Source organism: Rhinichthys klamathensis, unplaced genomic scaffold, assembly GCF_029890125.1.
Source record: "Rhinichthys klamathensis goyatoka isolate OS25496 unplaced genomic scaffold, OSU_Roscu_1.1 h1tg000006l_1, whole genome shotgun sequence".
Taxonomy (NCBI): Eukaryota; Metazoa; Chordata; class Actinopteri; order Cypriniformes; family Leuciscidae; genus Rhinichthys; species Rhinichthys klamathensis.
In genome coordinates this window covers 472,790-500,250 of record NW_026606559.1, presented here as the reverse complement: position 1 = coordinate 500,250, position 27,461 = coordinate 472,790, and the positions used below count along the sequence as shown (strand labels likewise).

At 38.4% G+C, this 27,461-nt stretch overlaps 1 protein-coding gene across 1 annotated transcript; it reads left to right on the top strand.

Annotated features, from left to right (window-relative positions):
• The first annotated feature begins 416 nt into the window (after window positions 1–416).
• On the top strand, window positions 417–26,407 carry tgfbr2b (transforming growth factor beta receptor 2b). The gene is made up of 7 exons (XM_056256946.1): window positions 417–813; window positions 9,462–9,624; window positions 10,208–10,398; window positions 17,587–18,389; window positions 20,767–20,908; window positions 24,494–24,621; window positions 25,760–26,407. The coding sequence occupies exons 1-7, from the start codon at window positions 735–737 to the stop codon at window positions 25,946–25,948; spliced, it is 1,695 nt and encodes a 564-aa protein (XP_056112921.1). The 5' UTR covers window positions 417–734; the 3' UTR covers window positions 25,949–26,407.
• The last annotated feature ends 1,054 nt before the right edge of the window (window positions 26,408–27,461 follow it).

The window sequence follows — 27,461 nt, the reverse complement described above, 5'->3', positions numbered from 1 at the left end:
ATGGCTTTAAATAGTCCTAGATTTAGTTTAGTCCAGAGTTTAATAAGATGATTTCCTGGAGGAAGACTAGCTACTCCAGGACTAAATTGAGGCTTAAATTAAACTAGGAGGCAGGTTTAATTTCAGATTAGCATTGTGGTTTTGTTTTTTTTAGCAAAATGAGAAAATGGAGAGACTTGTTAATGTTTAATGTTCTATTATGTTGGTATTTAAAAGTGTCTTTTAGAACAATTTATTTAATTTACATTTATTTCGTTATTAAATAATTAACTCATTAAACAAGTAGCCTATACACCTAATCGTGAGAACCAGACAGATATTTTCCACCCAAAAAATGCCATAAAGGAACCGCATCAAGCGAGAGCGTCGCGTTGAAGGCATCCATCGTCTTTAAACGACACTTATCCCACGATAATGCCGTCAACGTATTATTTAAAGTTCTACACAATAAAATTAGAAGTGAAGGCATAATTACAGGGCAAGAGTAAAGACTGTCTCGAGAAGGAGGGAGACGGAGGAAAGTCCTGCCCTTTCTGAAAGATTTCCTGTTTGACTAGGCGAGCAGAAAGTGACTCAAGCTCACAGATTCCCTCAGTGACTGTTCACTTCAGCAGCATGAGACGCTCTCCTTCACTCCGGATCAGACGCTAAAATCTCTACGCTTTCTGGTCAAACAACGCCAGCCTGTTCACGTACACATTAATGCGAGGGTTACGGACACGATTGCGTTTCTAATGGAGCAATATCGGCTTTATCTGCTCTGTTGGGGGACTTTTTTGATATCAACGGGTGTCCTGGATCGGAACGTAGTCGGTGAGTGAAAGTCTTGACACTTCTCGCGCGCTCCTTAACTTGGCAGGTATATTCACGTGTAATTTGTAAATGTGTGTTTTTGTGCAAGAGGAGACCCATGTTTGTATCATCCACTGTGACTCGTGAGATCATAGAGCAGCGTTTGTTTCTTGACTGCTTACTTTTAAAAGCGTGGAACAGGTGAACGCATTCAGTGAACGCCAACTTCAGCGTTGTTTTTCCTGTGCAGTTTTCAGGAGTTATGTAAGAAGCAGCATATTGCTCAGGTGTTTCAGTGTGACATCAGTCCCACAAAATGCAGGTTTATTGTCTTGTGCAGGCTAAACTTTGCACGTCTGTTCTTGACTTGGGCAGAGGTGTCTTTGTGTTTATAAAACCGTTATAGATAGATAGATAGATAGATAGATAGATAGATAGATAGATAGATAGATAGATAGGGTAGGCCTTTGTGTGTATGCAATGTGTATGTTATACCCCTTATGAAGTGGCTGAAAATTATATCAAATAGTAATACTATGCTTTGATATAAACCATGGTGCTGAATGATTGCCATATGTGTACAACAAATAGCCTTCATATAAAGTATAGGATATTGGCAGGATATTGACATTCCCTTTAAATATGACGATGTCAGAACTATGTCCTTTATGTCATCCCAAACTAGTTTAAGATGACCTTAATGCTAATTTATAGAAATAGAAGTAAACACACAAAATAACAATTATGAATGTTCAAAAACCCCATAGTAGTGCCATGGTATGCAACATTGCAGTATTATGAAATCATACTGTGGTACTTTTTTTTTGGTACTTTTGAAATGATATACATTCTGTCTCCTGTAGCTTTGAAATGCAAGGGAATCAATCACTATTCCTCTAATCGCCTGCATGACATTTTAACATGTTAATGCATCAGACTGTTTCTGTTGTTATTCCCTTAAAAGTGTGTGTGCGCACAAGAGAACGCCCTTATGAGCTGACAGCTGAAAAACATTACGAGTTTGTGTTTTCAGTTGTAGTGGAAGTGTTTGACAGTGCGCTTGAGACGTTTTTCCATTTCACCCAGCCCCGCATCCTTCCTCCCATTGGTATAAATTGTTTATCTCTTTCTGTCCTGTCATTAATTTCAGCCTCTGTGATTACAGGTTACTTTAGACACTAATTACACTCACTGAACTCCTCCCCACCTCACGCCTGTGATTATACAGCAGGATATATGTCACGGCGCTGGCATATGCTGCGTTTGGTGGAGGAACAGAGATATTTCTTACAGAAATCATATTTTCCAGATGTCCGGCTACATCTTTGCCACTTCCTGTTTCCAGCCTTGCTTGGCTGCATGTAGTTCTGCACACTTCGCTGCTGAAACACACTAGCACTGTGTGCTGCATTTGAGCCAATGCAGTTTAGGCGTTACAAATAGCATCAGACAGCCCCATATGTAGGTACGACACCTTCCCCCTATTGGTGTCTTTACTTAGAATGTTACTCTTATTTCTCACCTACACATAGGTCATTTTAAGCCAATCCATCAGGCACATCAACAACAAAAATGCATGAGTTTGAGTCACTCTCCCCTCAAGTTTTAAAGTACAATTAATTGTGCTCAGATTTTATCGAAATGTACAGTTATGTTAGAAATAAGACCTGTTCAAATCTGTAATTCACATTATTGCGAGAACCACGGACAGATTGCATTTCTAATGGAGCAATATTGGCTTTCTCTGCTTTTTGGGGGGACTTTTTTGATATCTACGGGTGTCCTGGGTCGGAACATAGTCGCTAGTCGGTTCTCGCGTGCTCCTTAACTTGGTATATTCACGTGTAAATGTGTGTTTTTGTGCAAGAGGAGACCCATGACTGCTTTTAAAAGCGTGGAACAGGTGAACGCATTCAGTGAACGCCAACTTCAGCGTTGTTTTTTCCTGTGCAGTTTTCAGGAGTTATGTAAGAAGCAGCATATTGCTCAGGTGTTTCAGTGTGACATCAGTCCCACAAAATGCAGGTTTATTGTCTTGTGCAGGCTAAACTTTGCACATCTGTTCTTGATATGAGTGACCTGAGCAGAGGTGTCATTGTGTTTGTAAAAAACGTTATCTTAGTGCATGTTTCATTATTATCTAAATTGATGTTGACGTCATAGATAGATATATAGATAGATAGAGATATATAGGCTATGTGCTTATGTATGTTACATTGTTACATAGGGGTGTGTGTGTGTGTGTTATATAAGTTATATACCCCTTATGAAATGGCTGACGATGATATCAGATGGTAATACTATGGTCCTTTGATATAAACCATGGTGCTGAATGATTGCCATATTTGTGTACAACAAATAGCCTTCATAAAGGATGTTGGTAGGATATTGGCATTTCCTTAAAATATGACATGTCAGAACTATATAATGTTTCATAAACAAAGTTCGGGAGGAGCACGTTATAATAATCAATCCAATCAACTTGCCATCAAACAATTACCATGTCTACCCTATCGGCATGAAAGAAGCATATATATTCACTCTGTCAACTCCCCTAACATTCCTTGACAGTTTTCAGCATCCCTCCACCACCCCGACGACTCACTCTTCGCTTGTTCTTTCACAGCTAGGAATACGGGGAAGTACTCTGGGTTCGGGCCGAATACCGAGCCCGGAGTCCTCTCCTCGGACAGCACGCCAAATACGCATTTATTCTACCTGACTTCTTTATAAGTGTGAACTCGTGAAATCCTTTATGTCATCCCAAACTAGTTTAAGGTGACCTTAATTCTAATTTATAGTAATTGAAGGAAACAAATAAAAAATATAGCTGCAAGCAGCCATTACCGGGGCCAAGCGCAAGAAGCGGCAACAGATGCCCTCATGGGTGGGAGTGGCAGACCAATTGCAGCAAGGAGCAATTAAAGACATTTTAAGATAATTTTGGGCAAATGGCTAAAAAATCATATATACAGTAACTTTTAAGATGATTTAATGGATTATCACTTTCGACCAATAGGTGGCGCAGTTACGAAATCGATGTGATGTGGTCAGAGTGAGGTGACAATGACACATACAAAGTTTGGTGTCAAAATGTGAAGGCATTGCAGAGATAAAGACTTAATAGTCATTTTGGCAGCATGCCTCAACTTTGCTGCTGCGGTATACGAAAACGGTTTCCTCTATCGTCACGAAATCCATAACTTTTAGTCGGCACGGTATGGAGATGACACGATTCGATTTTGGTGAAAATCGGACGAATGGTCTAGGAGAAGTTCGAAAAAGAAGGTTCTGAAAGTAAATAAAGATGGCGGACAGGAAGTTCGTCCAAATACGTCAAACTTGGTATCTATGTTCTCGGCATGACCCAAGGAATCTATTAAGACCAGTGTCATTACAATAAGCACATTTTTAAAAAAGTTATTAGCATTTTTGGAAATGTAATTTTAACTTTTGACCAACAGGTGGCGCTGTCTTGAAATCTTTTGAGTACCTTTAAGGCAAGGTGCTGGTAACAAATTCTGAGTTTCGTAATGTTACAGCAATGTGTTCATTAAGTATAGCATTTCACATCACAAAACTGCATTGAAATCAATGGGATTTTCATGTTTTGTTCTATTATAGCGCCACCAAGAGGCAAAATCCCACAATTTTTTTCATGTGTCCTCAGAGTGAGCCCCTACATCTGTGTGTCAATTTTGGTGAAGATATCTCGATTAACTTCAGAGTTATAGACATTTATGTGAAAAAACACGTAAAAAATGACCGCTACGTGACTTTGATTGAATTTTACGACCCCTTACTATCAATATTTTGGCATTTGGGCATTGGCGGTTAGCTATCGACCTATGTTTCCAATTTTCTGACGGTGGTTTCGTCTCGATCGGACTAACGGTTTCGAAGATATCGGCAAATGTTTTTTAAGCGCTAAATCACAACGCTACACAAACCGTAAGTCGAAACCTAGCATATTTGGTATCTCTGGACTCGGCAACGATTCAGGACCTCAACGAGATGACTCCCGTGAAAATAAGTCAACCACAGCCAGAGTTATAAGCATTTGAAAAATAAATTTTACCACTAGGTGGCGCTGTTTCGAAAGTTCTCAGGCTCCTTCAGGGCATCGTACTGATGACCCATACCGAGTTTCGTAACAATTCGTTCATGCGTTCAAAAAATACAGCATTTTAGCACATAATTCAAAATGGCCGACAGCCAAAATGGCCGATCTGGGAAAATTGGATATCAGTCGACTCGGCATGACGCCCTGAATCTAAAGAGACCACTTTTATGATTTTTGGACAAACCGTTCAGAAGTTATGAGCGAAAATAGCCGTTTTTCATATCTCCGGACCAGTAGGTGGCGCTGCGCCGAAACGCAGCATGTAGCCTCAAGTCATGCTTGTGATGACATGTACCAAGTTTGGTCTGAATACGATTAAGCGTTGCGGAGATACAGCCTTACGTCTGTTTTCGCAAGCGCTACGTAAAATTAATTTGCGCGTTTATCGAAAACCGTTAAGCGAATCAACTTGAATTCCATAACTTTTTGTCGGCACTGCCTGGGGATGATCTGGTGCAATTTTGGTGAGAATCGGACAAACCGTCTAGGACGAGTTCGCAAAAGTAGGTTTTTTAAACAATTCAAAATGGCGGCCATATTTTTATGACGGAAAATGACGTCATAGGGTGGGATCGAATCGTCATGAGCTCAGGAATCAGAGGAAAAAAGAATTTTGTTGATAGGCCTTACAGTTCAAAAGTTATTAGCATAATGATTTTGAAATTTTGGACAGGTGGTGGCGCTAGAGGCAATGAGTTAGAGACACCAAAATTGGTGCAATTACTGTTGGGACTGTCCTCTATCAGAATGTCAAACCGGAACAACTTTCCCGGACACGGTTCTATGGGCTGCCATAGACGCCCAGTCGGAAGAAAAAGGAAGAATAATAAGAACGGGAACAGATACAATAGGTGCCTCCGCACCTTCGGTGCTTGGCCCCTAAAAACCATAGTAGTACCATGGTATATGTCCTTAAGAAACATTATAGTATTATGAAATCATGCTTGTGATAGTACAGCAGTAGTACTACTTTGAACCGCGTGCAATGCCCTGCATTGCAAATAGCCTAAGACACCCACATATGCAGGTGTGACACTTGCCTTCCTATAGGTATCTTTTTTTTTTGCATCATGCACAAAAAGTAACAAACTCATACACATTTGGTTGTTGTTGTTGAGTCACTTTATCCTCAAGTTTAAAAGTGAAAGTTTAAAAGTGCATTGCTCAGATTGTCCTAAATTTTACAGTTACCGTAGTTTTAATTGCTTTGAAATACCATAGCAGACAAATCTTTAAAATAAAGTTGACAACTATCTCTCTCTAGACACCATTTTAGGGGCCCAAATGGACCGCCAGAGCCTGTTCTGCTTATCTAGAGCTGTACACTGCTTATCGTAATGTTCAGTACTTAAATGACATTTGAAAGACCTGTTCAAATCTGATAGAGAACCGTTTAAACTGCCAAACTAGTGCAAGTGATTTCCCTTTGGCCCTCTGGACAAGAATCACATATTTTGAAGTAAAAAAAAGAAAAGAAAAAAAAAATCCTCCAGAATCAGATTTCATAATTTCGCCTATGTTATGAATACTGTCCAAAGAAAATAGTGTGAGGTAATGGCTCTGCAGTATATAATGTTATCCAGTCAGACCAAGCAGTAGATAAAGAGTCAGTGAGCAGTGCTTACGGAGTAAAAAAGCTCCTTTGTAGGCCCTTGAAGGCATGTGAGACTCAGGCTAGTGGATGAAGGTTGTGAGTCCGATCTTGTGTTTACCGAAGCCTCTCCGGGCCTCTACGCCGAGAACTCAAAAATAGCTATCTCGGGATGAGAAGAGGAGTCACATAACCCCAAAATGGCTGCATCTGATTTGACCATATTTGTCTTTGTATCCTCGTGGCCGACACAATCCCCTCTTGGCTCGCTCCAATGAACTAGAGACTAAAAGGGCACATAGTCCTGCTTATCTGCCCGGCTCTAAAGATAGAGCTAAAGCAGCCAAAAATGACAGTGGATGGATCATAAGACAAAATGGTATTATACTGTATATGTTTTTAATTTGCAGTCAAGCCAAACCTATAATGCCACAAAACAGTGCCTTTAAACAACATTTCATATAATAGAAACATACTTTACAATCTATTTTCAGCCATAATTTGAACATGCAACGCTCATTGCTTAATAATATGGGCTTGTTAGTGTTGCAAAGGGGAGTTTGTGTAGTGATTGGTTGGTTGATTCTTCAGTATAAGTGTCTTGGCTGTTGTTCTAGCTGTGGAAGGAAAGCCACACATCCGCTCTATCAGTGCTTCCTTCCTTGGTCAGGTCACCTGTTCCGTCCTTTCCAGAAGAGCAGCGGAGATAGATTGAGGAGCGAGAGCTGAATTAAGGGAAAATGATGGTCGGAGGCCTTGCGATTGTTGCTCTACAATATTGTCATACCGCCCCTCTTTGTATCAGAAACTATCCCCATTATTGAGACCTGAATTTCAATTTTAAGTGGAGTTTACACTGACAGCAATTTGTAATCATTCATTTTCAGTGAAAGTCGGCGAATTGAGGTGATATTAGAGACAGCAGACCACTGATGAGCACCTTTATGTAGCTCAAGGTCACTTTACATTGTACTTTACAATACATTTGCACACCCACACACACATTACATACAAACACATAAGGCCATATGTAGCCACATTATCCAAAATACATATGAAATAGATATGTTTTAGCTGAGTCTTGAAGGTAGACAAATATGGGATATCCCATACTATTTTGTCAGAATAAATGACAAACAAAATGTTAAATACTAAAATAAATACTGTGAATAGGCATCACACCATTGTAATTTATAGTATGTTCATTTTGAGATTTGCTAAAGATTACATTTAACGGTGTTATGTTATTAAACTATTAGATTAAGTTTAAGGGACTGTTGGGTGTTGATAAGGGTGGTCTAAATGAGCATGCACAATTAAATGTACAATATTAACCAATATGATACAAAAAAACTAATTTCGGCTGATAACTGATATTGTACCGATATATTGTGCACACTTAATTTAAATACCGTATGAATCAGTGTGATTTTATTATTATTCATATATTAAGTATATATCATTTTTTTATATTTTATATTTGTCATTTTTGTGTTATTTTTTAGTTTTCTTAAAGTCTCTATTTAGCATTATTTTCATTTTAGTTCAATTCTAGTCATTTTATTTCAGTTAGTTGCAAAGGCAACATTTTATATTTTCATTTAAATGTATAATTGTTTTTATCTATTTTTTATATTTTATTTTATTCCAACTTTATTTATTTCATAACACTGCAATGAAGGTACTTTTATGTAACTGTTCATTTCCTCATGTTTTCTCCACTGAACCCCCTTTAATTATAATTAGAACAGTACTGTGCTGTTTTAATGAGTTTGCTGTATGATTAATGTGTTTAAATATCAGTTGGGCTTTGCAGTATGGCTTGCTTCTATGTCTTTCAGTGTGTTTAAATAACCAGTGCCCCTTTAAGTCCCAGAAAGCCACGGTGGCCTTTTATCACAGGAAAGTCTAGGAGGTGTGTGGTACTCCAAAGAGCAGCTAAACTAACAGATTACGTAATACATTTTAACGACTTCATATGGATTGGCCAAACACAGACATGCTGCAATTGAGAAACCATACACACTTAGAAATGACTCATACGACACCAAACTAGTAACCCCTTGCGTGTTCTTGAATTCACCTGGGTCTCTAAGATCTACAGACTAACCCAGTGGCAGAAGCATAACTTGTCCACTGATCTGAGGTCTTGATGTCAGTCTTTGCTCAGAGACAGGAGTTTGACGCCATTTGGTCTCTCTGTGCTAGTGTTTGCTTGATTGCATCAGTGCATTTAGGTTAGATTTTCAGGAACCTGACAAGAGTGCTGTAGATGAAAGCAGGTTCAAACAGGGCATTGAAAAGCAGATAAAAAAAGAGCAGCATGTATATCTGATAACAGAAACATCCAGCATTTCATATTTCACTTTTTTTGTAGTCACTTAGGACACTATTCAAGGGCATTTGACTTTAATACAGATTTTGCACATCTCTAGACTTCTTCATTTGATCAGATACTGTGGTTGAATGTTAGTGAGCGGGTTGACTCTTTTTTTTTTTCTCGTTTTGATATTTTAATGTAACACCGTCCGTGTCTACATCAGACGTGATAGTTGCAAAAATCCATTTATTCTTTGTGTCAGAAGTAGCGCGAGTGCTTGAAGTATGTCAGATATTGAACGGGGCAGCAGTTTACTGTTGGAATGTCTTGTCGCTCTACAACCAGTGTATATACAGCATTACTGAGTTGCGTCTGGTTTTGACATGGTGTAACGCCTGTGGCTCAAAAACCATAAGCATTGCATTTTTAGATAATATTCAAAAGTCAAACTTTTAAAAAAACACGTCTGAGACCTCTTCATTTTAAACGTATAGGGTTTCATATAGGGTCATATATTCACTTCATATAGGGTTTCCTAGTGGTAAAATGTCATTTTGCTCATTACTTTGTCAAGCACAAGTAAATAGTACAAAAAAGTAAGTAAAACGCGTGATCTTGTTTCTGTTTTATTCTAGATGGGATGCATCATTTACATAAGCCATTTCAACTTGCTCAACTGTGTAAGTTCTGTGACGTGGAGCCATCTTATTGTAACGGCACCAGCACCGGCACCTGTGAAAGCAACTGCAGCATCACGTCCATCTGTTCCAACCCTGATGAGATCTGTGTGGCTATCTGGTACGTCACTGTCAAAGCCATGTTTTTTATCAAGTGTGAAACATCTGCTTTGCACAATAGTCAAAAATCGCAACGACATCTTGTTTACAGAATGCAATATTATTCAAATAGATAAAAAAACAAGACATGAAATCCTTAATTTATGCCCTTGGTCTCAGTACATATTGTTCTAAAAACAGTAGTTTCACTACTTCTGAAGCAACGTTTTTTTTTCTACTGACATAACCCAGGCCAAATGGTGTGGGGGGAAAAAATATATACTTCATAATCCAGTACCAAAAATAATATCAAGTACCTTGTTTTACTCTGAAATATGTGACGTTGAAGTTAAATGAGCTGTGGATGCCATTTCATGTTGTCTTTAATTATGTAAACAGTGCAGTTAAAAATAGCAACAAGTCATTGCTGTATCTAAGTGCTTATTATGTTTACTGGTGAAGCAACAAGGGGATACGCAGTTTATATTTGATTAAAAACGTAAAATAACAAAAATTTATTTTGGATTTAGAAACGAACTATCATTTGATATCATAATCCCTTTAATCACAGTGTAATTGTATTTGCGTTCTCTTTTTGACATCAGGAGGAAGAGCAATGACAACAACACGATTGAGACATTGTGCCACAATCCCTCTGAGCCCCTCTACGGCATCATGCTGGAGAACTACAACAACACCAAGTGTGAAATGAGAAAGAAGACGTCAAACACAGGCCCTTTCTACATCTGCTCCTGCAAGGGCGATGAGTGCAACGACAAGCTGATGTTCACATTCTGTTAGTTTTCTCTTCATTCCTCCTTTCTAGCTTTGTCTATCCTGCCTTTCTTGTGTCATTGATAGTAGTGGTTTAGGACAGCAGGTCCTAAATTCAAACCATTGTGTCCTTGAGAAAGGTTCTTCGGTTTGATCAGGTTGACAGGCCCAGACGGAATCGGCAGAATCAAGTTCTGGAGGAGCTGTGGAAAAGTGCAGGAATTGATTTAAACATGGTAATTTGTTCAACTGAAAGCTGAATAGTACGTATTTATTTGTAGATGAAAGCATAATCAATTGAGCAATGTACTTTCTTTATACATGTTCCTTGTCTTTTATTCCAACGAAAAATACCTGATGTCATAATTTTTCATCAAAATCAGCATTTCCTCTGAAACAACTTTCCTTATTTTTTTTTTTTTGGCTGACCTAAAAATATAATGTTCAATTTTTACAAATCCCTTTCCCTCCAAACACCTGGCTCTATTCTGGTGATTTTCACAATCCAATCAATTCCTGATGGATAAAATCAAGCCCTGCCCAATTTTTTTTGCGTGTTTAACATCCTGTTTCATTCTGAAATACAGTAGATTATGGAAATAAAATGGGTGCGGACACCATTTAGATGCCAAGCAAGCACTGTTGTTAATGTTGTTAACTAAAACAAAAACTATTGAAAAAATGTTTTTGTTAATTGAAAATGAAATAAAGCTGAAATAAAATGTATTATAAATATTAGATGAGAAAAACTCTTAATTTGAAATGTTTCATTGGCAAATAAGTGAAAGTACTAAAATGACTAAAAGTTAAATAAAAATAGCTAAATGGAAATAAAACAAAATTAACAAAAATGACGAAAGCACATACAATTACTAAAACTTAAATTAAATGAATACTGAAAATATCAAAGTTTAAGCTATTTCAAAATACTAATACATATTAGTATATAAATAATGCAAAAATAACACCGATGGAAAGGGTGATAATTTTACGAATGAGGGGCTTTCCAATTCTGTGTTAATCTTCAGCGTTCTGCAGTTTCAGATTCCGTGTGGGTATGTGAATTGGTAAGCGAAACTAGATCATTGTGAACTTTTGAAGCATCTCATTTGATGTAGCCTACATCACGCCTCTGTGAGGTTTTCCATAGACTATAGAAACGTTGTGTAAATAATGAATTGTGTTTCAGCTAGTTTTAGTTTTGCTAGTGCTACACTTTCTTTCACCACACTAGATAGATAAATAGCATTCAACTGAATTTAATCCCAAACCCCAGCAGAACATATTTAACTACAAGCTGAAACAGTCTGCATTAGCATACAATGCTAACTATTTAGCACTGGCTCATAACGAGTACCTCGCTCTGGTATGTGAGCTCAGGTTGTCGTAACGTTCTAAAGCAGCTGCATTGTTGCTGGCCAGGCTGTGCTGTCTCAGGCTGGATTTCTATTGGCTTTGGTTGTGTGGACGGCTGAGGATCTCAGACATGTGGTTTCCTGTCTGTGTAACTTGAAGCAGAGACATCACAACCACATGGCAAAACAGCTGTGTGCACTAGGCATGCTCTAAAAGAACCTTATTAACCACTATTTGGAAAGTTTATAGCAATTTTTGTACATTTTAAAAAGCCACAATTTCATTTTTATGCGAGCAACATCCACATTGTATGTTTTTATAAAACCTAGAACAGTACACAGGGATTTCCGAGGTGTGGGGCATCCTGTGGCGAATGTGCTTCCTTTATTTCAGTATGTAAATAACATTCAGTATGTTATTTACAGTATGTATGAGCAGGTGTTTGATGCCTGTAGTGTTGACTATGTAGAAGCAGTTTAGGGAGGCTGTAATTCCATCCGGTCAAGGAGGCCTCATTCCCTGCTAGAGTAGGGAAGTATTGCAGGAAGTCCATGTTTACTTATTGGAACGGTTCCATGGCATATTTCTCAAGAAATGCCTGGCATTGTTTTCCCGGACCATAACATTTTTATGACATTAACTGTGGCTGAGAGCCTGCACGTTACAGCGATAAGCTCCCTATTCTGTATTCGACTGGAGACTTTATTATGGCAGCTGCAGGGTGTACACACCAGCTTATAATTACATACTGCACAGCAGAGCTTTCTCGTATAGCAATTTTACACATATTTTTTGCTGAATCAAATAAACAGAAAGTCACGCTTACAGTATTTTTGGCCTAGTTGGACTTTTTAGGTGGAAAGTACACTGTGAAAACTAAAGGTGAATCAAATATCCATTTTCTGTACTCGGGAACGACATTATATTTTCTTATATATTAATTTTTTCATTGTTTTAAAGTGCCCCAAATATCTTTCTTCTTCTTGATGGGTTGCCGGACGACTATCAGTCATCATAGATAAACAAACAGATATAAATATTGACTGATGTATTGGTCTATTCAAAGTATATATCCCAGTGGGTTTCCAGACAGCAACATAGTGTCGGCCCAGATCCGGCCCACATCTGGTACACATGGATTCCATGGATTCCCAGATGTGGGCCGTATCTGGGCCGACACTATGTAGCTGTCTGGGTTATTGCAAGATTTCAGTTCCACATTCAGAGCCATTATGCTGTTTGAATACAGCATGAAGATATGATTATGTCTTATAGACAAAGCCCCAGACAAAATGAATTGAGGGAAATGGGGAAACTGTGGTTAACTGTGGATTACTGTCATTAGTTTACCAAAGAAAAAAAATTTAAATGTTGTAAAGCAGTTTCTGCTGAAACGTATCCAGCTCACCTGCAGAATATTAGTGCTGTTCCTCAAAATGGAGTTTGTGCAAACATTCCAGTAAGCAAACAGTGAGTGAAAGCACAAGCCACGGAAACGGTTAGCACTTTAGTGAATGATTTCGTAACATCATGTTTGTTTAAATTTGGCTCTGAAATGGGATCATGATGAGATATGAAGACAAATTGATGTCACTGTTTAAAGCAGACATATTTGCTGCTACTCTCTTCACATTGGTGGCCATTATTGCCTGAGTGCTTCAGCAAATGTGCATTTGTTTCTAATAAGCAACTCGTAAAGCTTGTCAGGAGCGTTGAACTTTTCATTGTGGTTTGCACACATGTTTTTCTGTTATTTGACTTGTAAACTTGATTGGCTCAATCGGAAGGAACATGAAGTGTATGGAACCTTGGAGGCGTCTTGATTTAGAGGTCCTGGAAGCCTCTCTTGTTTCTTTTTCACGACATGCATATACCATCACAGTTGCACAGTGAACGAGATTCACACTCAACTAGGTTGTTATAGGTCATTGCTGGAGTTACGAATTACTAATCCTGTTACATTTTTGGAATGCAATAGACATAGGCTATACCATGTTTTAATGTGGCGTATATGTATTCACACAGGAATTACAAATTGTGGCTAACAGTTTATCATATAATGTAATGTTACGTTTTTAACTAATTGGCTTTTATTCCTAATAATTTATCAAAATATATTATTAAAAATATATGATTATTGATTATTATCATTAATTATTGTCTTTTAAGTCAATACAATTCTTATTAGATTCTTTTTAATTCCGTTTCCGTAGACACAAATTATTTATTTATTTTTAGTTTAGTTTTTTTAATTACTTTTGAGTGTATTTTCTCTGTTTTATTTAATATATACTTTTATTTGTGTGATTGATTCAGTTTACTTGAAACGGATCATTGTGCGTTACTTGTAATATGTTATTCCCAACACTGCTGGTTTCATTACGCAAAATATTCTTTCTTAGATCTTGTGGAAAGCATGCATTATTCTTTCTCAGGATGACAATCCAGGCCATTGGCCTGACAGGACCAATAAGCATGCGTCTGTGTCTCACTGGAATATTTCCAACCTGACAATATGTTTCTAGTCAGTTGATCTTTTATCATAGGTTATTTTGATGGAAAGAAGAACATAAAGGAAAGGAAGAAGAGTGCAATCTGAGGATCAGTCTGTCTGTGTAGACTTTATTTTCAACCCAACCCAACCCTGACCTGCACGTATATATGCTGGTTGGCAAACACACCCACGCTCACATGCTGAGGAATCTTGGCCTCCGGTTGTAGAGCAGATAGTTAAAATGTCTGAGTCACACCGTGAAAGCCAACAAGAGACCAAGACGGTGTTAGAGAGAGAGAGGGAGGGAGAAAAAAAGAAAAGTCAGACTTGTTTGCGGTATGAGCCATGCTATAAAACAAAGCCGTAGTCATAACAAACAAACAGTAACAGGGGTCTGTCTTTTTCATGTAGAGCATGTTATCAATCTCAGTATTCCGTATAAGGACAGGGATCCAAAAGGCAATAACATGTACATATGGGAATCCTCACTTTGAATTCTGACATTTTCAAAAGCAAAGCAAGCTAACGATGCCCAGCCAACAAATGAAAGCAGACCGAAGCTTATTCGCAAGAGGGTGGAGAGAATTGGCCTGTCACATCAGTTAACCTAAAGGATATGTGCAATTTCATGTTCAGAGATTTTATTAACTGGAAAAGTTCATACATCTTTAAGTCATGGAAAGTCATGCTCAGCTTTAAAGTATTTTGGTGATAAGTTGCTTTTTGTGAGTGCCAGGATTGAAAAATTTAATTGATTATTTTTTTTATAGAAAAAGAAATATCTTAAGATATTAACCTACAAATGTAAAAAAAAGGTAAAATGTTTTTGTTTTTTTTTGTATTTGATCAAAGTAAAAAAATTACTAAACACTGAAATTGTTAAAATATTACAAGTAGTCAACGCAATTGCAATATGAAAAAGGGTTATTAATATTGAGATCTGCTAAAGTTTGTGTAATAATAATTGTTATTAAATTAGTGTTTTTTTTAAGTGTGTTAGATGATGGCAAACAAAAAGTACATTTATTTAATAGTGACTGCATTCAAGCTATACATTTTTTCAAATTCATGCATTCCCTAGAAGGCAAACCCATGACCTTGCCGTTGCTTGCGCCATGCTCTGCTTTTTAAGCAACAGAAAGGCAAAGGTAATGTAAACATAGGCTGAAATAACCAAATCAAATATCCAATATTAACCAATACTGTTATTAAAAACTCAATATGGTACCGATATATTCTGCGCCCCCTTAAAAGCACAGTATGCGAGTTTTGCCGCTAGAGGTTGGTGTAAAGCAATCCGACGGGACTCATGTTAATGGATGAGCGAATGTATTAAAGTTTTATTAACGTTACTGTGGTGTGAAGCAGGGTGAGGCCGAGAGCATTGGGAGCGGAACGACGTTTCGTTGGGGTTTCCTTAGTTTCTACAGATATACAACTGGAAATCGAGGGTCACTGACAGGTGACGCAATAACACGGGCATTTGCACTGGTTAAAATTGCGGATTACTCAGGATTTAAACGTTGGAAACATTTGGGATAATGCAAGTACACAAGTCAATAAAATATATAACATTGTTCGAGTGGTTCTTGGATATTTGAATCCAGAAATCGTACATATTGTGCCTTTTAATGAATCCTTTTCTAGTAAGTATGAGCAATGGTAATAGTAATAGTGGTGCTTGTTAATGCACTAATAAGAAACATGTCCCCCGTCCCACCCACCCCACCCATGAGAAGCAATTAAATTTTAATAGATTAACTTGTGAGTCAGAAGCTTTGGAAAGTGTAATCCACTTGATTCTTGTTAAGACCTTGGCACAGATGTACAGTGATGCGTTTAACGGTAGAGCCTGCAGAAAAGTGCCTCTTATTAGCTGATAATGTCATGGACCGCAGCAGTGTGGCTGGCATCCTGTTTAATGTGGCTGGAAAAAGCGCTGTGATTTCATGCATGTTTATTTTGGTTGTTTGGCTGCAGAAGAGGTTTCTGCTGCTGTTTGTGAAGGGTTAAGTGTTCCCTCTGCACCACACGTTTGTGTATGTGTTTGCTGACTGTTGTGTCTGCCAAACGCTTTGGCATTTATTGACGTTTTCCCTCTCCCAGTGTCGTGTATCCTTTTCTGTTCTTTTTTTATTTCTGTGTCTCTATGATAAGGCGTGTCTGTGTGTTTGATGGAAGAATGCAGACAGACGAAACACTGACTCCACTCTCTGCCCACGTAGTTGGCAGGTCTCACTTTGTCTCTGGATTGAACCTGCAGCGCTAGGGCTTCTAAGCCAATCCTGAGGTTGGCAGGCACACAGCGTAGAAGGGTAAACTTTCCCTTGAAGGATGCAGTCACTGAACAGACTCCCACTGTGCGAGCTTCACTCGTGCTTCCTGGTGTGGCAGGAAAAACTGCTTACAAACTGAGTTAATGATTAGGAGTTCAGTCAAACTAGGTATAGCGAGATGGTTATAGCTGATACTTGAAATGGCGCTAAATTCTGGACATTTACGCTAAGGAGTCATTTAACTATTAACTTTGCTCAAGGACACAATGGTGTTACAAAGCATCACTACCTCTTACTAACATTTATATTTGATTTCTTTATATTTCTTTCTTTTTTATCAATGCAACATGATGCATTGAGATTTTATTGAATTCCTAATTTAAATAATGTATTGGTGTATATTTAATTCATTTAATTCAATCTTATAATTAGTCTTATAATAAATAAAAAAGATTATTTTAAATGTATTTTTTTTTTTTTTACTAAATTAACTGTTAATTCATTTTATAACATTTATTTTTTTTATTTGTAAATGAAATCTTATTAAAATTAATGTTATTTATTTACTTTCTTATTTTTTTATGTTCTTATTTTTTATGTAAATGTTCCCAGTAATACTATATTGTTTAGCCAATTTTTATTGGATCATTCATTAAATGCAAAATGCCTTCAGCCAATAAATTGTTGTCAGGGCAACTAAAGATTTTTTGTTCAACAAATGATCAATTGGCAACACAAGAAATATTGATTTGTCATTATTTCTTTCTAACATAGTTAATGGTAAAGTCTTGGCCTCTGAAAAGAAAATATTTGGAAAGCCAAATATGACATTGTTCAAGCAACTTACTCTTTTAGGATAATTGGAACAACATATGGGGAATATTGTTTGTCTAACATGTGTTTTTATGTAGATTCATAGTAAAAAAAAATTCCTGTATACAGGGCGAACTGTTACATTTTTGAACTGTTAACTTTTTACATTGTATTGATTTATAAGATGTGCATAACTAGTTTAGATAGTTACATGCATTTGCCTTGTGTTGTGTAGAGGTTAATGTTGTGACATCCTCTGCTTTCTCTCCAGCTATTGGTCCAGACCCCACAAATAACCAGGTGGTGTTGGTGATCCTGGTCAGTTTGCTACCCCTCCTGGTTCTGGCTGTGCTGGTCATCGCCTCCTTCTACTGGTATCGTATGTACCGTCGCCGCAAACTCGATGAGTGGGAGACAAAGAAGCCGTCCAAACGCAAAGGCCCCAAAGGCCCGCTGGACTGTAGTGATGCCTGCGCCATCATGATGGACGATGACCGCTCGGACAGCAGCTCCACGCACGCCAACAACCTCAACCACAACACGGATCCTCTGCCCATTGAGCTGGACCTTCAGGTAGGCAAGGGCCGCTTTGCTGAGGTGTACAAAGCCAAACTGAGACAAAGCCCCTCGGAACAGTTTGAGACGGTGGCGGTGAAGATCTTCCCCTACGAAGAGTACGCATCCTGGAAGAACGAAAAGGACATCTTCTCGGACATCGATCTGAAGCACGAGAACATTCTACACTTCCTGACTGCCGAGGAGAGGAAGGTGGAGAAACAGTACTGGCTGATCACCGCCTATCACCCACGCGGGAACCTGCAGGAGTATCTCACGCGCCACCTCATCAGCTGGGAGGATCTGCGAGTGCTTGGGGCCTCCATGGCCCGGGGTGTGGCTCATTTGCATAGTGACCACACCCCCTGCGGGAGGCCCAAAGTGCCCATCGTCCACCGAGATCTGAAGAGCTCTAACATCCTGGTGAAGAATGACCTCACTTGTTGCCTCTGTGACTTTGGGCTTGGCCTCCGTCTGGACAACTCACTCTCAGTGGATGACTTGGCCAACAGTGGACAGGTATATGCAACAATATTTCATATGGTGCATTCTGACCATATTAATGATATACGCTTCTGTTGAAGCCATCAGTCATCGTAATTTCAACTCAAAGGGATAGTTCACCCAAAAAGGAAAATTATTCTGTCATCATTTACTCGCCCTCAAGATGTTCCAAACCTGTATGACTTTCTTTCCTCTGCTGAACACAAAAGAAGATATTTTGAATAGGGCTGCATGATGTATCGTTTGCATGATGTATCAGGTGATTCGCTAATTATTTGCACATGTTTTTAAGTCCTGTCAGTTCAAACATTCAAACGAGTTTAAAGCATTCAAGCGCAAGAAGACGTGAAAGAGAGCTCAATTCTGAACCCGCGGTCTGTTATCTGTGCGCGCGCGTGGACACCGAATTCTGTTCTCTTTCTCATCTTTTTGTGCTTGAACGGACATATTCATGCAAAATTATGTCACAATGCCCGTCTCGCCGAGTATCCTCGTAAACACAGGCGCTTATGTCTTAAGTGAACGCAAACAATTGAGAAAGAAAACGGGTGCGTATAGATCTGTGCATTAGGTCTTAAAGTGAAAGCAGTCTATAAACCTGCTGCCATTTGTCATTAATGTTAATCAAACAACAAAAGAAAAAAGCTTTGGGAGCTTTAACAACAATTAATTATATTTAATTTATACAGAGCAGACTTTGCAGTGTTATTTCATGTAATTCAATTTCTGTAAGACTTACCTGAAAGCAAAGCACTGTTTGTTTTATTGTATTTAACTATATGCTTGTAATTTATTTATTTTCTATGCAGATTCACTCGCCTAAAAAAATCACCCCAATCATTCTGGAATGATTAATTCTTTCCAAATAGAGCCATTCAAGTCGTCTGGTGAAATTGTTTTCATATCGCAATATATATCGCAGTTTTTTCCAATATCGTGCCGCCCTAATTTAAAGAATGTCTGTAACCAAACAGTTGATGTTTTTTTTTCCCATACTATGGAAGTCAATGGGGCTCATAAACTGTTTGGTTACCCATTTTCTTCAAAATATATTTTCGTGTTCAGCAGAAGAAAGAAATTCATACAGGTTTGGAACAACTTGAGAGTGAGTAAATGATGAAAATGTCATTTTTGAGTGAACAATCCCTTTAAGATCCACCAATTCCTGAACAAACGAAAGAGAGAGATCAGCAATGAAAGAGATCAGCCGAAATCTCGTCCACTTGCATGAATTGCGTAATAAAGTCAGGCATCTTATTTATTTAAATGTATATCTTATTTATTTTTGCAATAAATTTAAAATATATTATTCTGACAACAAATGACTATACATCAATGGTTTTATATTATAGCATTGATTTTTATTTATTTACCTCCGTTGCATTGTTTTATGGGATTGTAATGGGATAAAAAACTCATTTTCCTCATTTTACCATATTCCATCACCTGAAGCAGTGTATTTTATCAAACCCAATGCAGCACACGACAGCTCAGATTCACATGCTGTTATAGCTTTGTAAGTGCCAGGTAAAGCTGCCATGTTCTATACCTAAAATTGTGCAGATTTACAGTGGCAGGGACGTCATGTCATAACTTGCTGGGAAAGTCCCCTCAGGCATTTCACCATGTGCAGATGTGTATGTATGTATATGTGTGCCCTTTGTTCAAACTGTCTGCTCCGATTTATGATTCACAGGCTAAAAATGAAAAGACAAAAGGCTCTGAGTGAATCAGTAATGAACGAGCTAACAATCGCCTGACTCTCAATACCCAGAGTGCTTTGATGTATGCCAACAATCTGCTAATCCCAGACGGTGACCCTAAACGCATTCAAAGCGAGTTTAGACTTCAGTGCTGAGGTTGCGTTTAATTAATCACGTTTTAGTTTTGTTTTTTACCTCTAAATTGAAGTCTGCACACCTCACTTTACCAATAAAGTGACGTGTGCATGTTTTAAAGATAAAGATAAAGAAATAAAAAAAGATCCCCTCAAAACCGTTAACCGAACAAAAGCGATGAACAATTAGATAAATGTATTATCTGAATAACGATATGGAAGGAGTGAGTGAACTTGTCATTTAGATCAATGTTAATAAGGTAACACTTTATAATAAGGTCTCATTTATTAACATTAGTTACAGTAATGCATTAACTAACATGAACTAACAATGAGCAATACATTTGTTACAGTATTTATTCATCCTTGTTACTGCTAGTTAATAAAATCCAGCTGTTCATGTTAGTTCACAGTGCATTAACTAATGGTAGCAAATACATTATTGTAATAATTATAATTATTGCTATTAAAAGTGCCGTGTTATCATGACATTGATAGATATACAATATCAAATGATTTACAGTTAAATAAGTATGTTATGTATCTGATTCTCAGGTGGGTACAGCCAGGTACATGGCTCCAGAAGTGCTGGAATCAAGGATCAACCTTGAGAACATCGAGTCATTCAAGCAAACCGATGTCTACTCCATGGCCCTGGTACTGTGGGAGATCACGTCCAGGTGTAATGCCATCGGAGGTGAGTACACAACCATCATCAAGATCTCACTTGGGAACATAGCTGTTATTTTAACATTTCTCAAATCAATATGGTTAGTAAACTTGAGACAATGCTATTCTATTTCTATTCTGTCTGTAATTGTCCCTCAAGGAGAACATGGATGAAAATAGGCTTGCCTTTTTATCCGATTCTGTCAGTGGCATTTAGTTGTTGTTTTTTTCTACCATCATTGGGCTATTGTTTCTTTACACTGCAAGGAAAGCCCACTGCGGCCCACACTGTGTTTTGAGTGATTTGCAGCTTCCTGTTATTGGAGGAGTCGCTCTTTAACAAGAGCAGAGGTGGTTCGGCATACTCACTGTTTGGGGAATGTAAGGAATGTTTGAAATGTCAAGTGCTTCCTAAGAACTTTCCCTTTTTTGGTCAGGTGGGAATGTTCTTGGCACACCCAGATATAGGCGTTAACAACAATATATAGCTGTCATTGACTATTTATGCTCTCATATGTATGAAATACAACAGCAAAAATTGGAATTAGTTATGGAGGTAAATATAAACATGAATGCAAATGGAATTTGAGGAAGAGAGAGGATTTTGTTGTTGTGATCCGGGTTTTTCCTGCATTGGGGGGGGGGGGGGTGCTTTGATTATCTTCAGATAATTTTACATTTTCTTATATGGCAATAATCAGACAGGATTCTTTCTTTTGAATTTGGGGTAATATTTATTGGAGCTTTTCTTTTGATTTAAATCCCATCTGAATAGGGCGTATTAAGAGTCTGATTGAAGAGAACAGTAACTTTTCCGAAATAAGAAACAAGTTGTATATTTATTCAGTCATTTTCTGTGTTTTGGTGTAAAAAAAACAGCAGAGAAAAATCATTTGCTTGATTTTTAAGCACAAATTACCGTTCAACATTTTGGGATAGTCTTCTTTTTTTTTTTTTTTTTACAAATTAAGTTTTATTCTGCAGGAATGCATTAAATTATTCCAAATCGACAGTAAACAGAAGATTTATATTTTGAATAAATAAAATCCCCAACTTGAGTGCGAGTAAATGATGACAGAATTTTCATTTTTGGGGGAACTATTGCTTTGAATCAGCTCTGGGGATATGAGTGATATGTATGAGTGTATTTGCATGTGTATATTGTTTCTCACACTGTCCCTGTGCCTGTAGAGTTGAGTTACCCACATGCCCCGGCATGCCCTCTCTGTGGTTGCCAGGGGTTGCAGGAGTCCTCATGTCATGCTGCTTGAAGCTTATCTGAAGAGCTGGAGGTGTTTTCACCCAGACAGACTGTCTCATTCCAGCCTGTGCTGAGGGGGGTAGAGACAGACATCCCAGGGTCTGTCTCTCAAAGCCCTTGCTGTTTTCGTTTTTGCTCCTGTTACCACGTTCCGCTGAATGCAATGTTAAAAACCTGGGATCTCCTGCAAAAAGGGGGAAAATAACCGTTTTTGGGACATAAGACTGCAGAAAGTCAATGTGTAGGTGATGGTGAAATGGAAAGCTGTGGCCACATTGTTCTGCTTCTGCGGCTCAGTGTGAATGCTAGTAAGTCCTGAATTAGCACGGGGTGCGGCCTGGTCTAGAGTAGTACAGCAAACTTGAGACACTGCCAGTCAAGGAGAACTCCCTCCCTTCCGCAGAGAAAGAGAGGAAAACAAGAAGTAAATGGAGGACAGCAGCTGGCTAGCAGGTGGCAGAACCCCATGCAGGGTGGCCATCCATCAGTATAGGTCTCAGATTCACCGCCTCCACGCCTCTGACTGACTCAAGCTTCTTCACAGACACGCAGAAGAGTCAAGGGTGTTGTGTATTCCTGATCCACCCTAAAACTGCCTGACTGAAGCCTGAAAAAATCCTCCTGCAACATCGCTCTCTAAGCAACTCTTAAATAGGTCAAAGTCTTTAAGCAGGAATCTTACCTCCTCTCTGCTCCGATCGACTGTCTAGCTCACTGTGATTAATGGATGTTTTATTTAATGAAAATAATGGCTCTTTTTATTTTTTCTAAACTGTTAGTGTATGAAATCTGGCATATATATATATGTGTAATTTCCATTTATTCCATGGAATAAAACAACAATGCTAATTTCACAGTTTATGCATTTTAATTTCACAGAATGATAATCAGAATTAGTGTTTGTTTGGAAATTATATTTACCTTAAGGAATTTGTAATTTACCATTATATTTTTTCAACATCACATCTCAAATTTATCAAGCTGCTCTTCAATGACGAAAGTAAATGATAAAGGCATGATTAAAAGTTTCCAAGAGAGTCTTACTGTGTGGCCTTATAATATAAGAAAAGGAAAAAAGCTTTTAATTTTAATACAAATCAGCCCCTGGGACATAAAAGCGCTCAAGAATGAAGAACCACCCTTAAACTGTTTTTTTTTTTCCTTCTTCTTTTTCTTGCACTCTTTCCCAGACTCGGATAAGCAGGTCTGTGGAGGTAGCAGACGGTTAATCTAAAGGGGAAACTGTGGTACTAAAAGCTTTTCCCTGGATAGCGCTAGCTGGGCCCGGGGTGGGAGGCCTCAGCCGGCAGGACATCTGTTCCCAAAACCACGGCATTCCTCATATAGCGAGTGCATTTGTGGAGCCTGGCCTCTTGAGCAAAGCAAAACGTATAGAAAAAGAGACAGAGACCAAAAAAAAGGAAGACGCTAGGTGACCTTAATTCTGCAGAAAGCCTCATCTACAGATTGCATGCATGCTAAATGCCACCGCCCGGTCAGAGCCACACGCAGGGCACAGAGGACAGCAGATATAGCACCGCAGGGGTGGGAGTATTTTGTTTAAGAGCTGAAACAGGGGAAGTCCACTTGTCAAAAACAGGATGCGTTCTCTTGTGGAGTCAGCTTCTCCGCAGGGTCCCAATCGCAGTCCTCCACTTCCTGTCCCAGGCTGCATGCTGGCCTAGCCCCTTCCTGTGGGCCCAGAGTGCTGGGCAAGAACCACAGAGCACGCTCTCCAATCAAGAGCAAGCCGCTCCAAAGTAAACGTACTCATCAACCGTCATTTGCTGTAATGGATTTTTTATTGGCCAAGAAGAGGACAATAAGCGCTGTTTTATGGGAGGTTTTGGTGTTTCTTGCAGATTTTTAGCACCCCATGTTTGTGTGTGCTATAGCTGGCTCTGGTCAAGTACTTGGCTATGGAGGCTGAAGACAGATATATGATTGGGCCTCTGCAGCTGGAAGTTTCACAAGGTCTGGAAAATGTATTTTTTTGAGCTCGCTGGCACAGTCCGGTGATTAGCCTCATATTTCACCAATTTGTTTTCATGAACAAAACAAATGACCCACAAAATCAGCATTGTTATTTGTTGGCATTCTGATGGAGCAACTGATTGTGTTTCATTTTTCTCTAGTTGCCGCATTTACAGTTGAGGTTTTTCAGTACTGGATAGAATAACCGGATGCATATGGAACATGCTTTTCCACCCTCTATCAGGGCTTGCTTCCAACCTCAGTACTTCTCCCGACCTAACTTCTTCTGAAATGCTCTCCAAGAATGATTCTTCATGCTGTCATAAGGGGATGTATTATATGTCTGATAATCTGATTGTCTTGTGTGTTTCTTCACAGAGGTTAAGGATTACGAACCTCCATTTGGCTCTAAAGTCCGAGAGCACCCCTGTGTGGAGAGCATGAAAGACAATGTGCTACGAGACCGGGGCAGGCCAGAGATCCCCAACAGCTGGATGAAACACCAGGTAAAAGAGCATAGGGTTGTATTTTGATCTCAGAACATGGTAAGAGACAGCATATTAGCCCAGAGACGAGAACTTTTTTTGAGAGGTTTTGGAAGGCAATAGTAGCTTTTAGTTTGAGTCATTTTGACTAATATTCAAAAGATTGGGGTAAGTAAGATTTTTTTTGAAAACGAAATTAATACTTTTATTCAGCAAGGATGCATTGAAGTGATCAAAAGATACATTAAAGACATTTATAATGTTACAGAACATTTCTTTTGAAAAAAAAAAACTGTTTCTATGAAAATATTATGCTGTACAACTGTTTTCAACATTGATAAGAAGAAATGAGCAAGAAATCTGTATATTATAATGATTTCTAAAGGATCATGTGACGCTGAAGACTGGAGTAATGACGCTGAAAATTCAGCTTTGTATTTAAGTAGAAAATATTGTGAAATATTATTAGAATTTAAAATAAATGTTACTGTTTTACTTTATTTTTGATCAAATGTATAAGAAACATAAAAAATACTGACCCCTAAACTTTTGAATGGTAGTATACATACATTTTTACACAAAATGTTGTTAGATTTCTCTGAAAACAAGGCTTATATCATCTCATTTTGCTTTCCACTTTAATGAGTGTTGTTTTAAGTATGTTTAGATATTTTTACCTGAAAACAAAATACTGAGTAAGGGGCCATTCACACAGAATGTGGTTTTCCATTCCACTGCGCAAATTTTCCATTGTTTTTCAATGTAAACATACTAGATGGACGTGTTTGACTGCTGCACTCGCGTCTTGTGCTTGACGCGTCATTCTAAAAACGTGGCGCTCAAGTTAAAATAAGTTCAACTTTAAAAAAATTACATTTAAAAAAGCCTCACTAGACCTTTCGGTTTTCTTTTCCCCGCTTCACTGACCTGCGTCTCACATTTTAGAGTATAGTTCCCAAGTTGAACCAAAACATGTTAATTAGCTCAAATACTATAGCTATAGTTGTTTAGATGAGTAAAATAGTTAGTTGAGTAAAATGTTTGTATATGACTTGACAAAATATTGATTGAATTTAAAGGGCATTTTAATCTAAAGACAAAAACTGACTAAAATAAAACTGTTTTTAGGCATTTACAAACACTTGTGTTTTGTCTCCAGGGAGTGGCTACAGTCTGCGCCACCATCAACGAGTGCTGGGACCACGATCCCGAGGCCCGACTCACGGCACAGTGTGTGGCCGAGCGATTCAACGACATGGACGACGACCTAGACAAGTTGTCCACCTGCAGCAGCTCCGAGGAGAAGATTCCTGAAGATTGCTCTGTGAGCGTGAGCGATGACAAATGAGAGAAACTCTCTCTCTCTCTCTCTCTGCAAAAACTGAATGTTTGGATCCTTCCAATGAAATGGAGTGGAAGAATATGGCCTTTTCATTAAGCTTTGTTTCATAGCCAAAGATTTCATGCACTTTATCAGATTATGCATAGCTCACACTGAGGAAGGTCAGGCTACCGCGCGAGAGGAGCTGGACAGACGCTGGTTTTCTCCTCTGACAGCTGACCAAGAGCCAAATGTAATCAGGAAAATGTTTTGCCTCGACACTAAAGATTCATAGGAGATTGTAAGACTTTTTACAGATCATTTCAGGATTTTCTGGATTTATGGAAGAATGTGTTGGGGGGGAGATTTGTGTTTGTGTGCTTGAGTGTGTTAGAATACTAGCGTGTGTGTTTGTATGTTTGGTGCTTTTACCGAGAAGTGTATTGTGCTTATTAGCCAAAGAAAAAAGTATGTTGTAAATACTGCTTTTCGACATAAAAAACCTACACTATTAAGAGAGCCAAAAAAGGGAAGAATATGCTGCACGTATGGCTGGGCGGTATATCGTGTTTGTGCGATATATCAATATACTTACTATATAGGATGAGGCAATACTGTTTATATCTATTATACAGTATTGTGATATTATTGGCGCATCTGAAAAATGGACACAGAGTGAGCTGCAGTGTGGAAAGTACACAACCCAATTTAAGACTCGTAAGATATAGGTAACGCGTATTGTTGTCCCAAGTGGCTTGTCCCGTCAGGTGCTTTGACAGATACTGATACAGATGCATTTGATGTGTTGTTTTCCTCAGTGCAAAACTTCCATTTCACAAGTATATTCTCCATCTGTAAATGTTAGAAGGTCATGCATTGTGCTGTCAGGAGTGGACAAGCCTGATGCAAGCTAGTCTCCACTAAACTTCACAGACTTTAGTGAACGAGCGCTGCCGTAAATACAGAAAAAAATACAGATATGATTTTTTTGGACATATCGCCCAGCCCTACACATACCAAAAAAAATGTGTTAAACGAACAGTATTTTGAAATCACAAAATGCCTCGTATGTTCACATATCCTGGATATTGAATTGTGCCTCTCTTTTACTACTTTTTATGTAATATATTGTAAATCTTTGATGATTAAAATACATTTATGTACAGTATTGACACTTAAAATGGGTCACATTTTTTTCCATTTTGTTTTAATACAGCCTGTTCATTGTGTAGTATTCTTTGAATTATTAGTTGGATCTATTAGGTCCACTATCAGCCTGGGAAATTTGTGAAGGTTCCTTTCATTTGGGTAATGATTGACAGCCAACGCCGCTGGTTACAACAATGTTTTCAGTTAGTCTTAATAAACATTCCATTAACCGGTTGTCACGCATGCCCACTAGTTCTGTGTTGTGGGAAACGAACCTCTTTAATGGAAATCAGTTGTCAAATATGCCTCGTAGAACTGACACCTGCATGTACATAAGCCTCGGGGTTTCTACTACAAGAATTCATCAAGAAGCTGTTGTGTGAAAGTATCT